The 14,939-nt window shown below is 42.8% G+C and overlaps 1 protein-coding gene across 3 annotated transcripts in view; it reads left to right on the top strand.

Annotated features, from left to right (window-relative positions):
- The first annotated feature begins 1,187 nt into the window (after window positions 1-1,187).
- Window positions 1,188-14,939, top strand: part of rfng (RFNG O-fucosylpeptide 3-beta-N-acetylglucosaminyltransferase) — a 35,266-nt gene continuing 21,514 nt past the window's right edge. Inside the window, exons 1-9 of one of the 3 annotated variants that reach the window (XM_020083377.2) lie at window positions 1,188-1,401; window positions 2,790-3,362; window positions 7,347-7,395; window positions 7,890-7,992; window positions 9,407-9,560; window positions 9,711-9,796; window positions 10,570-10,735; window positions 11,562-11,647; window positions 12,054-14,891. In XM_020083377.2, the coding sequence (XP_019938936.2) occupies window positions 2,856-3,362; window positions 7,347-7,395; window positions 7,890-7,992; window positions 9,407-9,560; window positions 9,711-9,796; window positions 10,570-10,735; window positions 11,562-11,647; window positions 12,054-12,129 (1,227 nt within the window). In that variant the 5' untranslated portion in view covers window positions 1,188-1,401; window positions 2,790-2,855 and the 3' untranslated portion in view covers window positions 12,130-14,891. Of the gene's footprint in view, window positions 1,402-1,459; window positions 1,599-2,789; window positions 3,363-7,346; window positions 7,396-7,889; window positions 7,996-9,406; window positions 9,561-9,710; window positions 9,797-10,569; window positions 10,736-11,561; window positions 11,648-12,053; window positions 14,892-14,939 lie in introns of those variants that run through there. The other 2 variants (XM_069517337.1, XM_069517338.1) reach the window with 2 other exon arrangements.

The following is a 14,939-nucleotide window of genomic DNA, read 5'->3' as shown; positions in this document are numbered from 1 at the left end:
TCTAATATCCTCCTCCCGAGCTCCGTTTGTGCATGGATCACATTTACACTAAAAACTTGGAATAAATGAAGTCCCCGGGTTTGAACGTCGGGGTTGCGGACACTTAAATGACACCCCAGGAGCAGTATGGAGGAATGTTATGTTTTTTTCCTGTTGCTTTTATGCATTTGAAGAAGTGGTCCCCAGTTACTCAACTGTATTGGATTTGGCTCCAAAACCGTTTACCCCTGAAACTCCTAATGTGTTTTGTGGACTCAAACACTTCACCCACCCCTCCATCGACATAGTGGTGAGTAGATAGTGAGTTAATTTTCATTTTTCTGTGAACTATCCCTTTAGGGGAGATGGGGGTGTAGTCACTGACCAGTAAAGTTGGAGTAAAGTAAAGTTTACTTTATCTTTTATGATTAAACAGCTGTCAGCTCCCTTGGGGGCCCCTTCAGGGCCTGGGGCCCCTTCAGTTGCCTGTTCACAACTGGCTCTCTCTGAAACCCGTCCTGGCTCGGGTCCTGATGAGGGATGGACCTAGTGAGGTCGCTGGTCTTTCGCAGGGCTGACATGGAGAGTCACGCAACCACCAGCACTCTCACCTGAGGACCTCCCACCTCTGGAGCCATGGGTCCTACTACTGCGCATGTTGGACCATGAGGGAGGCAGGAGTGCCCGGGGGGACCACCGCACCCTTGGAAGACCGTGCAAACGTCCACGTGGAGATTCCCGGGCTGGATTCAAGCCCATGACCTGAGATTGTGACTCAACCCCACCCCCCCCCTTTATTTCCTTTTGTTCCCCTATATTACTTGTTCTTTCTCCATCACCCCAACCGGTCCTGGCAAAGGCCGTCTGCACTGAGCCCGGTTCTGCCGAAGGTTTCTTCCACCTGGGAGTTGCTCATGCTCCCTCGGTGTGGAACAAGTTGGATTTTGTGTTTCTTAAGATCTTGGACTTTTGTGCAGCAACCTGAGACAACTGTTTGTTGTGATACTGTGCTATATAAATACATTTGATTGATTGATTGATTGATTGATTGATGATTGACTGATTGATTGATTGATTGATTGATTGATGATTGATTTGATGATTGATGATTGATTGATTGATGATTGACTGATTGACTGAGGTGTGAGCAGTTCGGGAGCTTTTATTTTGAAAGCCTGGACCGGAACATGAATGCGGTCATTGAAGCCACGTTGGCTTGCGGCGGCTGAGTGTTAGTGTGTTAAAGAAGCGGACTGCAGCGGTGGAAGAAAACCGAGAGTGGACGCGACTCGTGAAGAAGTTGTTGCCCGCAGAACGAAGACGAGGAGCGAACAAGACCGAAGTTAAAGTCGCGCTGGAACCAAAGCAACACGGCGAGTCGAGCCGAGGATCGTTCGTCATCGCCCGCACAGGGCAGATCAAGTAAGCTCGCTTTGTTTTCTTCCAGCTCTCTGGTTCGCGTCGTCGTCATTTCCACTCGTTTAACGGTGTCGTACGAAGGTACGTGTCCCCGGGGTTTGGTGCTCTCAGCCCCGCAGAGGACCTGCCTGTTGTGGCTCCGTGCGCACTCACTTCGCCGTGTGTCGCAAAACATGGAAGGAGATCTGACAGGGAAACTGGTAAATGCTTTAAAGATCGTCCTCTGTGTGCACATTCCAATCAGCATGTGTACTTGTGCCAAGATATCTCTTTTAGAACTGCTTCCCGTGGACACGCTCATTCAAAGTTAAGTTACTACTTTGATCCCAGTTGGTAATAATTGGCTTATGTAACTAAGTATGTGAATGGAGCCTGTACTGTTTTCTTAGCTTTGGTTGTCTTTGTTGACTGTGCTTCATCAAAGCTTTTCTCCTTTTCATTGCATGATTGTATGACTAACCCTGACTAAACCTTTAAATGTGCAAACATGACATATGAAATGTTCTTCCTAATTAGTTAGACACTTATTCTAAATTAGCAACACACAGGCGTAAGCGGTGCACCAAGGAAAAGGCTTCACCCTCCTTCATTTGAAGACAGATCGCGTCACAGTGGCACAAAAACGTTGTCACATTTGAAATCTCCTTTAGACAGGGCCTAGAACTGGTCCTGTTCCCAATCAACAACATATCCAATGGGTTGATCCTTCCCAGGATTCCGACGAGTTGCTATTCCGACTATTTAGCTTGCTAGCTCAAAGTATTTAACAAAGCAACTCTCTAGATCAGTGGATCGCTGTGCGGTTCACACTACAGGACTTGCTGTCTTGTGATTGGGACTGACTGGTGTCACACTACACAATCTTTTACCAGGAGAAATCCCTGACTGGTCCCCCAAACTATGTTTGATCACAAAAGCACTTGCAAGAAATAAAACATAAAAACTTGTCAAATCAAGATGAGATTGTCCAAGACAAGCCGAAGACTTTAGTGGTGTTTAGTTGCAAACACATGTCCTGAAGTTTGCATGGCAACCATCTAGCACCTGCCCAACCCATCCATCTTGCCACTAAGAGGAGTGCTATTTTGTCTGCTCTGCTTTTGTGAACTGTTAGATGAAGAGCTGAGGTAAAAGAACACTTTAAATTCTGTATTATGGGAAAGTCGTGTCGAGTACACATAAGAACCCTCTGTCGTGATTAAAAAAGCCTCAGATTAAAACTTTAAATGCCTTCATGTCGTTGGGGTAATGGGTTGATTTAAACTCTTGTCATTCTTTCTGTCGGCCCTTTCAAAAGCTACCTGCTGGAAAAGCTCTCCCCACTGCACAAGGAGAACATTATGAACTCGTGCACAAGTATATGCTGCTGAATCTTCTCCTCTTCTGTGCAGGATTCCATGTGATGGTGTGAGGATGGGACAGGGTGGTGTTGGGAGTGACCGCAGCCCTGGAGGCTGATGAACCTGCTCCATCGGCCAGTCAGGATGCACATAGCTTCAGTGGGTGTCAGCAAGTTCTGCTTCCTGTTTTCCCTCGCATTCTGTGGCCTCTTGCTTCTGTTAATCCCGGCCTTCCAGCCCCCAGCTCGCCAGGTGGACCTGCCTCAGCCCCGACCCCAAATTAGATCCACTCAGGCAGGCTCATCACACCGCACCAGGGTACCAGCAGTGTCTGTCCATGCTGGGGGAACTGACACAGCCACAGGGCTAAATGGAAGCTCACTGGGCCAGGGGGAAACCATGGAGATGGAAGTTACCGCGAGCGATAAGAGAGGGGTGGACTCCCCAAGAAGCCATGAAAGAGGGGCCTTTCCTTCAAGAAAAGTTGGTAGACTTTCAGGATCTATATCCCATGACCCATTAGATTTGAAGGACATTTTTATTGCTGTGAAGACTACCAAGAAGTACCACAAGACCAGACTGGAGCTGCTAATTCACACCTGGGTGTCCCAAGCTAAGGAACAGGTGAGGAGAGCTGCTCATTTTTTGTTGTGGATGTAGCTTCAACAGCTCTGTGCTGTTTATAAGTCTGGACTCGCCCAAAGGCTCCATCACTGTTATCATGTAACAGTTACACACACTGACTCAAGTCCTGGTGTGCAGAATGGATCTATTGCTGAATGAAGTCATTTATCAAACACAATATTTTCTGCCCCAGCTTCTCTGTTTACAATTGTGGCAGTTACTTTATTTCTCGTTTTACCTCAGTCTCTTCGAACTCAATGCCGACTGCACAATGTTTGAGCTGTGCTTGAACAGAGATGGAATTTGTGGCTGAGATGGCAAAGAGTCAGTTTCAGAGGGATCTCCACTTCTGCTATACTCAAACACAGCCCCAGAGTTTTCAAATTATATTAAGGCCAGCAATGATTCCAAACTCGAAAACTCTGGATTAGTGTAGATGACAGGGTTAAACATAGAAGTGATGTGTTTTAAAAATATGTTGCAATGTGGAATGTAGCCCCAGCTGCAGTGAGTGTTGGTGTAGCATTTCAGCTAAACATGGGGAGTGATTGTTTATATAATGTTTTAGTTCTGTCCAAGGAAAACTGAAATGCAAATGCTGCCAGCTAAGGTTTTAACTCTGTTCCAGGGTCAGAGTCATTCACCATAGTTGTACCAAAACTGTCTTGGTATATCAAGCTGACGTATTTATGGAAAGTGACTTGCTTATAGATGTAGGAGCTTTGCAAGCCATTTGAGCAGTAAGGAGGATTTCAGGGATCATGTGAGATGGAAGCAGGGTTAGCTGCTAATGGTGCGATAATTGCTTTGGGTTGATTGTTATCACTGTGTTATGGTGATGGTCTGGTGGGGCGGCTGTGGCTGAGGGGTAGAGTGGTCATCCGGTTCGATCCCCAGTCTTCCCCATCTGCATGCCGAAGTTTCCTTGGGCAAGATGCTGAAACCCAAATTGCCCCTCATAGAATAACAAGTGCTGCTAATAGATGCACTGTATGAATGTGTGTGTGAATGGGTGAATGGGTGCCTGACCCCAATTGGCCATCTTATACAACCAATAACCTCATCATAGATTTCTCCCTGGTCAGCTGTCTGAGGCCTGACCATGACATAACCTAAAGTCTAACACTGACCAAGGAGGACATGGCCACGCTTAACTTGTTATCACAGTGTTATGGTGATGGTCTGTTGGGGCAGCTGTGGCTGAGGGCTAGAGTGGTCGTCCGGTTCGATCCCCAGTATTCCCCATCTGCATTCCTAAGTTTCCTTGGGCAAGATGCTGAACCCCAAATTGCCCCTCAGTAACCATCAGTGCATTTCCCTGTTCAGATTAGTGCAAACATTTGATATACTGAGGTGTATGATACTTTATAATACTGCTGCATGTTTTGTGGACACACAAGACAAAGTCTCTGACCTACTCTGAACTACTATTTACCTTGCATCCAAGCTGACAACACAATTAGAAATATATCTCTCTCCATAAAGCACCACCTTTTAACCTTTAACCTTGTTTCTCAAGAGCTGAACCCTCCACTGTTGCTATGAGGGGTGTAGCACATTAACTAAAAGCCATTTATAATGATAATTCATGAGTTGGGATCAGTGAAGCTGTCAGCTGCACACTGACACTGGGTCCATGTGGGTACAGTGTTGATGTTGGTGCCATGAATTGGGCTCTTGTCAGCATACACTCTGTCTGATGATAGTAGATGTTCAGGGCGTCGCCTTATCACTCCCAGAGGTTTGGCGCTGGTTGCTGTTAGTTTGTCCTCTCTGACATTTAGTGAAACCACAGCATGTTTGTATGAAAATAAATCTTGATTTCACCCCTCATGTCCAAGGCCCCTCCGTCAGAGCAAGTTGTTTATCAAGGTCATGGTGAAGTTCAGTCCATTGTGCACATTATGACTTTTAACTACAATTCCATGAAAGCTGATCGAGTGATTGAGTTATTATTATCATCATTGATTGGTGCTGCTATCATTAATGACACCATTACATCTATAAAAATCACTCTTATTTTCATTACAACAAGGAGTCTGACAGAGATTCAATATGACAACACAACTGTTCCTCGACCTCTCTCCCTCCCCTCTTTTTCACCCACCTCTCCTGTCTCTGTTTGGTTGTGCCAGAGGGTTTTTCCAGTTAAAGGAGTCGTCAGTGCTGCACGTTGTGGCAACTGTTGGGTTTCTCTATAATAAGGTCTCAACCATACTATGTAATGTGCCTTGAGATGTGCCTCCTCAAATAATATTGATACGAACTGAGCTTTAGCAAATCATCTAAACTTAGGAATGATGTTAATTAGACTATACTGAAACTGCAAGTCATTTTAAAATAACAGCATGTACAAACTAACTTTTATGACCTTACTCACCCGCACAGACATGTTCAGTTTGATAGCACTACATTAGACTGAAGTAGATTTTCCCCAATCTAAAGTTTTCTTGCTGAGCTTTGTCATGAAGTAGTGTCAACGGTCCAAGTTTTGAAAAGGGTATTCTAAATATAACCCACCAAAATGTATTATTACAATTAAATCTCAACAATCCATTAATTTATCAGACTTCAGAACTGTGACTCACAAATGTGTTCTACTGAGCAACTGCAAACCATCATCAGTAAAAGTCCTGGGGATGATGTGCAGCACCATCACCAGTACTTTACAGAATGTTGCTCCACAAACAAGATTGAGCACGGTCTGCAGTCGGTCATGTGACACATGATGCAATGCTGCAAATGTAGTATGTTCCCTTGAAGTAACTGTGTTCACCTACTATTGACTTAACATCACAGCACAAGCAGTCACTACAGCACCAAGCTTCCCAGCACCACCTTTCACAAGGACATTTGAATGAACCCAGCACGCACATTGTGATCTGTCAGTCGAACTGAACAGCGTACGTATAGTCAGGCATTTTACCAAAATTACCGTGTGCGTCCATTTTTCTTCACACTTGCAGGAAAGAACGTTTTACATAAACTAACAGAAAAATTGACTTTAATATTCAGGCAGAGTCATATAGCCTGTTTTCATGCCTGAAGGATTTTCTGTTCCGTTTGTTTGCCCAGTATCAACAGCTTCCAGGTCTGTTGTGAAAGGGCTACGCTGTGAGCCTGTTCTGTATTAGCTGTCAGGTTTGACCAACCATTTTCTCTCACATACTGTTACTGTCTTATTTTACTGCTCTCAGGTCAGTAAAGTCTCCCCCCTGTGTTAACGACTCGCTGTAAAATTGAAAGCTGCTCCGACTAATTTGTGTTTAATGGAAATGTTTCACACTTTACCAATAAACACCAACGCTCATCCCAAGTTATTAGGATCTGAACTGTACTGAAGTTTACTATCTGTGTTGATTTGTTCGGACATTTGCATTCACACATGCAGCCGCTCTGGAGAACGTCCAGAGGATCTCCAGAGTTAAGTGCATGTCTGAGAGCAGCTTTAAAGCTACAGTTTGTACAATTTTGTGATATCTAGAATGCCCCGATGTGAGGACGACTAGCAAGATTTCTTTAGTCAGCAAAGTTACAGAACAAGTACAACATAGACAGACTTCAGAAAGGAACAGAAGAACACATGATGCCCATGGTTTAAACCTGAAAACCCAACACATGAAGAAGCATCTCGACTTCAGTGTAGTTTTTTTCTTTGTCAACAAGAGAAATGAGAAGGAAAGAGAAACGAGAAGCATACAGATCTGGTCTTTAATTAATTTTGATACTAGTTTCCCCAGGATTGTTACGTGTTGATACAAATTGTGGTCACTTTAAACATTAGATGTTTTGTGAAAAGTCCTCTACGTTTCTATTATTTTAAATGTATCTGACTCTGTTGTGTGTTTGTGTGTCCTCTGAAGCTCTGCCCCTGCACAAATCCTCACGGCCAAGAAAAGATTAAGCAGCACTTGATTGTGCCCTTAAAGGAGAGCATTTATATGTTTATACGTGTACTTTTTACACTGTGTCTGTCTGTTTCAGACCTTCATGTTCACTGATGGTGAGGACAACGAGCTGCGGATCAGAACAGGTAAGATGCCCCACAATTCTCATAGGAAACGGACAATGTGCTCTCATATTTTGTGATTACAAAGTCAAATCACAATAAACATGAATAACCCTTTGTTGCAACAGTGAAGAATAGTATTCACATTTGTCATTTAAGTGGAAATAAGAATTATCTTAATTTCCTTTTCCCACATTTTCGCCAAATGGGCTATTTAGATTAGAGTAATTGTGCATGTTGTGTGTATCTACAGCAACAAAACACATGCAAATAGATTTACAAATTATGACTCTGGATTAGAAAGCTTATATACTCTATAGCCAATTGGCTGACTGAGGGCCACTCTCTATCTCTGCTCATGGGTCACCAGCATAGACCAGCTACGAGGAAGTTTGTCACAGCAGTATGAACAAATCAGTTATAATTATATGAATGATTCAGCATGAACACTTCACATGTGTAGGTGCAGTAATATCCTGTACAGAGCAGCCTGCAGCTGAACTGTTTGTCTTTCACAGGAGCCAACATCATCAACACAAACTGCTCAGCAGCTCACACCCGCCAGGCTTTGTGCTGCAAGATGTCTGTGGAGTACGACAAATTCATTGAGTCGCAGAAAAAGTGAGTGAATCGTGGTCTGTCCCTGGTCCCAACAAACAGCAAGGACAGTGATATTCTTGGCAGCTGATTGCAAGTCCACTAACACAATTAACACCTGCATACTTTTAAAGGGTCAAAAGATTTACAACAGCCCCGTTGTCAGTTTGTTGATCATCTTAAATGTTTCAAAGGTTTGCAGTTAACTGCCTGGAGTCGAGAGACATATAGCTGAAGACAGACTGGTTGGTCAGAGCTTGATCCCGCAGCTATATAATAAACCACAACAATAGAGGAAGAGAAGCAGATGAAGGCTTTGCATGATGAAGAGCAGCACAGACTCTAGACCAGGGGTCACCAACACGGTGCCTGCGTCTAAAATTTAATACGCGTTTCTTATCAAATTTAATTATTTATTTTATATACTGTCAAAATTTGTATTCTCATATTGAAGTTGACTATTGACTATGATTTGTTAAAAGGGTTTGTCAGTGGCTAGAGAAAATGGGACATTTTTCTTGAAATGCTGTAGAAGTGATTGTCTGATAATTTAAACAATTGCTGAGATTAATAGAAATAAAGTTGTGAATATTGATATTATCTGTTTCCCACCTTGTTAAGTCATTGTTGATAATTATTGTGAGAAATCATTAACGTGATCAGTGTCTTCACATAGATGAGTATCAATTATCATTAATAATAATATATAACTAAAGGCAAACTGAGCAAATGTGTTATTTCAGAAGAGTGTATCAAACTGGTAGCCCTTCGTATGACTCAGTACCCATGAAGTAGCTCTCAGGTTCAAAAAGGTTGGTGAGCCCTGCTCTAGACTGTACCATCATGCAGCTGCTTTGATGTGAACTGGACACAAGGTGAAAGTAATACAACCTGACAGTGCCACACATTTGTGTGAACCTCTGCAACAGTGTTGGAAACAACTTTCTGAACAGAAACCATGCTTTTGGCCATAACGCTAGAATGAAGGTGCTAATTCTGACAATGAGATGACACAAAGGGAAAGGACTCGTGGATTTGAAAACAAAAGTGTTGGCAAGTGAAAAGTGAAGGAAGAAGGACATTGGCATTGATCATCGTCGTTGCTGACAGTGGAATATCCTGCACATCGACCTGAAACAGGAAGCACATGTAAGAAAGTAAAAAACTTGTGGCAGCAAGTTTTTACAATCGTGGGCGACAGCATAGTTTGATGTGACACAGCACAGCGCTGTTAAAAGTCAAACACTGCGTCAGTGTACACATTGAGAAGTATCTGAATTGAGACACAGGGAGGCAGTAATCCTAGTTTTTTTAAATCTTTGTTTTGTTTGCTCTTTGCTGTATTTTCAGAAACTAAACACTTTTGACCATGTAGTGTACAAACTAATGTACAATACTGTCGTGTGTGTGCTTTTGTGTGTATGTGTATTTTTCGTAGGTGGTTCTGCCATGTGGATGATGATAACTATGTGATTCTGCCCAGCTTGTTGCGGGTGCTCTCCTCCTACCACCACAGCCAGGATGTGTACCTGGGCCGGCCCAGTCTGGATCACCCTATAGAGGCTTCAGAGAGAGTCAAGAGTGATGGATCAGTCAGTCAACTTACAACCTATTAGAAGTTCCTGACTCCACTATCTTTTTAAGCTAACCCGCTGGAGACTGATCATGTTGTCTTTCTAAATCTTCAGAGTGTTCCTGCAGAAACCTAGTTACCTTGCTGATCTGTTTCTGTTTTATTTCAGGTGTCGGTTAAGTTCTGGTTCGCCACAGGTGGAGCAGGTTTCTGTATCAGCAGAGGTCTGGCACTGAAAATGAGCCCCTGGGCCAGGTAGGTGATGGATCCTCCTGCTCTTTTAACTAATTCAAGTTATTGAACCCTTTAAAGCTGGTGGACTCACTTAGCTCAGTTTTGTATATAACAGATAATAGCACTGATGCCCTTATTTTGAAGATTTCTCTGGCTTCACTGCATTATGACAAACACAGAAATACATTTGTAGGTTCCTCCACTTAATTCACCATCAAAACAAAAAGCTGAGACAGTTCACACCTGCTTATCTTCAAATAAAGCCCTTGTTATTTCTCTGCTCCTTCCACTGTGTTTCAGTGGTAGAACGTTTCATCCCTGCTGCTTTTAAAATGTACCCACTACCTTTGACATCTCTGATAGGTTGTATTCCCCTGACACATAATCCAGAGGGTGTTGTAGTGATCATTCTGTCATTTTCTGGCCAGAGCAGAGCTAGAAAACCTGTTTCTTTTTTAATGAAAGTTCAAAGTTGTGTTCATTAGGTCCTCAGCACCTTTTTTGTTTTTTTTGGAGGGGAGAAAATGTTCACATGTAACTCTGAAATGATGATCTGCTCTCTCCAGTTTTGTAGATGCTGGGTGACTTTTTTTTATTATGCTACTATTCCTTTCACTGTTCGTATAAACAACTCAGTGCAACATTATGAAACATTTCTGGAGAAAATGCTCATAAAATGTCACATTGCACATGTGCTACAAGCTAATTTCTTTTTTCAAAACATAACTCGACCCATAGGAAGACATTGAGTTTGCACTGTTAGGCTTGTTGGCAGAAATGTCTTGTGGTTTCAGTTTAGGGAATTTCATCAGCACGGCAGAGAAGATCCGACTCCCAGACGACTGCACCATCGGCTACATCATTGAGGCGCTGCTGGAGGTCTCCCTAACACACACACACCTCTTCCATTCTCACCTGGAGAACTTGCAGAAGCTGCCCACTGACTCTGTTCTGGAGCAGGTGAGTGTGTGTGGTGCGTTCAGTGAGACTTGAGACTAAGAAAACCTTTGCCATTTAAAAACCTTAAATCCTTAAAAGGTGCCCGTTGATGACTTCAAATCAATATCCCCATTATTTTAAATGTTTACCTCAATCTTTTGATTTTTGCTCTCAAAGTTCTCTGACACGATCTGAAATGGTAATATGCTGAAATATTATCACAGCATTGAGGTGCATTGATCGGCACTGGTCAACAAGCGACTCTGCCCCTTTGCTCTTTTCTACTAACTCACATGTAGAACTGATCTATATAATAACCTGCTGAATTCCTGTTTGTGTTCCTGGATAAACAGGATGTTGCTTCTTCTGTGATGTGTGTCTGCTCATCTCTGTTGCTTTTCACACAAACCTATGATCACATTTATTTAGTTATAATCGATGATGTCGGATCATGAATCTGCATCGTGGCTGTCACTTTAACCCCGATGTCCTGGCTGAGGTTAACTTCTCATCTTGTGTGAAGCGATGTGTTCAAATACGTGTCTCGTAAACTGTAGAGTGAATAAATCAAACACAAAGTTTAAATTTGAAGTTTAAAATTATATTTGTTTAGGTCCTGTAACTTCTGATTCGGGATGGTGTTATTGTTAACTGTAAAGTGAGCGCAGGTCAGTGGGGGTTAGGGTGGAGGAAGGAAAGTATTGAGCAAGATTAAGTCGGTGAGAGTGTCAGTTTCAATGAATTTCTGGTTAATTTCCCAGTCCTACTTTAGGCACTTTCACTTGAATATGCCAGGATTGTATTGGCATTCAAACTTTGTGTTGTTTTTACTTCTGTTCTGCACCAGGTGACTCTCAGCTATGGAGGTTTTGAGAACAGGAGAAACGTGGTCAGCATTGTTGGAGGATTTTCACTGACTGAAGATCCCACAAGGTAAACAAATTCAAGTGGGCAACCTTTGGTACCATGCATATCCACACTGTCCTGAAGCTGTCTTATTGCTATCATATGTCAACAAAGCTTATTTTAATGGTAATGTGATGCTAATTTGGTATTTATTTGAGTACTCATGTTGATCTTAAACGTTAGCTCTTTGTGTGAGCGTTCTGATGTTAGCGTTTTCTGTTTCACATCAATAACCTAGACTCTGGTGGTCATAGCCTTATTTCTTCCTGACAACGACACACATAATGATGCAAAATGATGATGACAAAAGATCTCTACCTAGTGTTGGTGCTTGACTCTAGAACTGTGCATTGCTCTGATGTTACAAAGGTGGAAACACTGACCACTTGAAATTTGTCCCTTTCCCTGACTCTGGTCTCTTTTAATCCTGCAGGTTTAAGACAGTCCACTGTCTTCTGTATCCATATACTGACTGGTGTCCAAAGATCAAACCTCGCCGCAAAAACTGAACGCCACGGCGTTCTAATCGTGCAGCACTGACACTTGCTGGAGCTTTGCCTCACTCTGCCATGTTTGGGTAAAGGCAAGTGTAGCAGGGAATACCTCACGTGTCATGGAGTGGATGCCTTCACCCAAAGCTGCCTCGCCTCATGCTTCATGAAGGAGGACAGAAGCTTTTAAGTAGGCAGAACTGAATAGAACAGGTGGAACCAAAGAAGGACCTTTTCTGGCTGACAGAGCATGAAAGTGGATGAAGCCATTAGTGTCTGGAGCTACATTTCTAAATTAGCTTTCGAGAGTTGACTATTGACATAACAGTGCCCTTGTTAATTTAGCCAATTTATGAGTTCATGCCACTGTGTAGAACGTTTTTCATTTGAGACGTGCTGTTAAATTACATTTTATTTACCAAGTGTTTTCTCCCAGTCATGTGATGTGTGTTTAATAGTGGTACATTTTCCCATTCATGTTGACATGGTATCAATGAAGCGTAAGACAACATTCACTTTGCTGTTGCAGTCAGGAACCAACTCTGCAACACGGTTTCTAAATTGACCCAAAATAGAAAAGGGAATTAAAGCGGCTGAATTGAATCCATGTTTTTCAAAGCTCAACCTCCAGGTCCTGTTTGCCGAGAACGTTGAGGTTACTCTGTGGGACTCGCACTGAACTTCCCCTCTGATGTAATGTTCTGGATGTTTCAATTATGTTCAGTGAAGCAGATTGGTTTGCACTGATGGATTTTCATGCCCATCCAAGTGCAAGCTTTCAGTTGGCCAGTCATGTAATGTAGCTAACCCTTACCTAGAGATTCCTGTAACCCTGAACTGTTCATACACAGTAAATTGTGCTATTTGACAGGTTAAGTGAAACCACAGTGGAAGGATCCAAGTGGTTTTCTGAGGCTCAGTGACAAAGACTCAACCCTCCCTCTCTTCCTAACCATAGACATGCACTCTCACTTATCTACATCAGCAGTTTATTTATGGCTCACTGTGATGCAATACTCTCACAGAGCAAGTTAATACCAGGACTCTGCGGGCCAGCTTCCACAAATCAAGTGGGTGTTTTAGTTCTGGCAGTCCCATGTTGGATGTTTTGCATGACAGCAACCCTACATGAGACAACCCTGAGGAACGCCTCAGCTCACTCAAAATCACACTGTGTCCACACAAAGATGACTTTTCATACCACAAAGATTTGACTGCAATCTGTGTTTTAATCTGTGAGGGTGAAGGAGAAAATGGAAAGTGTAAAACCTATCCTTTCAGCTTAACAGTTTACTGAGCTAGTCTACCAGTATTGCATGACTGCTAATTTGCTAATTAAAAGAATGTGGTGCTAGCCCCCTAAGAAGGCTTATCGTCTTTGCTTCAGGCACTGGGAAAGATTACTCTGATCCTCTGGCTCTGTCCACTGTGGTTTAACTTTAACAGCAGAGCAGCAAGCTGGGCTGTGTTACTTCAGAGCCAAGTAAAAACCCCCATGCTGTTTTAGATGACTGTAAAAGAAGTCACTGCATGATCTCCAGCTTGTCTTGTGCTCTGAAGTGTGATGGCTCTGAGGTAGTAATCGATCTATGATTCAATCAGGTAGAGGCTCCTGTATGTGAAGGGGGGCTACAGTGTTATTAGGGCGTACTCACCAAGTTCATGTCATCTCCTTCTGTTACCGTTAATGTGACGTGACAGCCCAAAGTCAAAATAGCATCACGATGGTTTCCTGCAATGAAAAATGGTTGAGGTACTTTAAATGGGCCTGAGCATCATGTTTTTAAGTTTCTTTTTCTTTCAAACATGAACTGCAGTTTAAATTGATCAGAAATGAGACTGTGCTGTTTGGTCTGCTGTGTGTGCACACGTTTCTTTCAGTCTAACTGTTCTGTCCCTCATGTTCTCAACCTAACACCCTCTCCTGGCTTCAGCCTATTTCTTACATCTATGGTTTTGCACTATATTGACTGTATCACTTCCTACAAGTTACTGACTGTAGCTAAATGTCTAAATTAGTTCATTTCGTTGTTGGCTTTTGTATATTCATTTTTTTTCGTAGGTTGTAATTGTAGCTCTATGGTCACCTCTTTGAGCCAGAGCTGATTTTTAGAGTCATGGTGCAGTCAATCCCCTTAAAACAAATGAGCATTGCACTTTGTGGCTGGAAAGTAATGTGTCCCTCAGTGTTTCACATAGACATGAATAGAGAGGGATTTTTTTTGGGGGGGGGGGGGGACTGACTGAACCATGTGACATAAATGGGTGGAACATCTCACTGTTTGGTATGAAGGGTCCCACGAGGATGGTTGCTGATAATCGACAGCTTGTTTAGTCCTAACATGAAGGGTCCTGGTCGATTAGGTGTCAGATGAGCTGCATTGAAACCCTGCTGCTGACCTACCTGAGGAAAATGTCTTTACTGCCACAGCCATGCTTTAGTTTTAGAAATGGGGAAAAATGAAAACCTCTGGAACCAGTATATCAGAGCTAGACCCTTGTTCCTTCTTTGGAATACAGGTTTGTGGCCTTGACTTCGATAAACTGGTTCTATGGCAGCACCCACGCATGTTACACAATCCAGCTGCAGTATTTGTGCCTGTAAAAGTGTTTGTTTTAAACAGCTGTCCTCCTTTTTGCACACAAGACAACAATCCAAAATGCAGAGCTTGTGTCTCACTGCAGGTCAGTGAGTGAGCTGAAGGACAGAGGTGGTTCAACTGTTTACCATGTAAAATGGGTTATTTTGTTTTAAGAATAAAATCTTTCTACATTCTCAAGTGTTTGATTGTTACTGAGCTGCTGCAATATCTGTGTTCATTGGGTCA

This window comes from Paralichthys olivaceus, chromosome 21 (genome assembly GCF_024713975.1).
Source record: "Paralichthys olivaceus isolate ysfri-2021 chromosome 21, ASM2471397v2, whole genome shotgun sequence".
Classification (NCBI taxonomy): Eukaryota; Metazoa; Chordata; class Actinopteri; order Pleuronectiformes; family Paralichthyidae; genus Paralichthys; species Paralichthys olivaceus.
The sequence above is the reverse complement of the archived record's forward strand: the minus strand, read 5'-3'. Positions and strand labels throughout refer to the sequence as shown.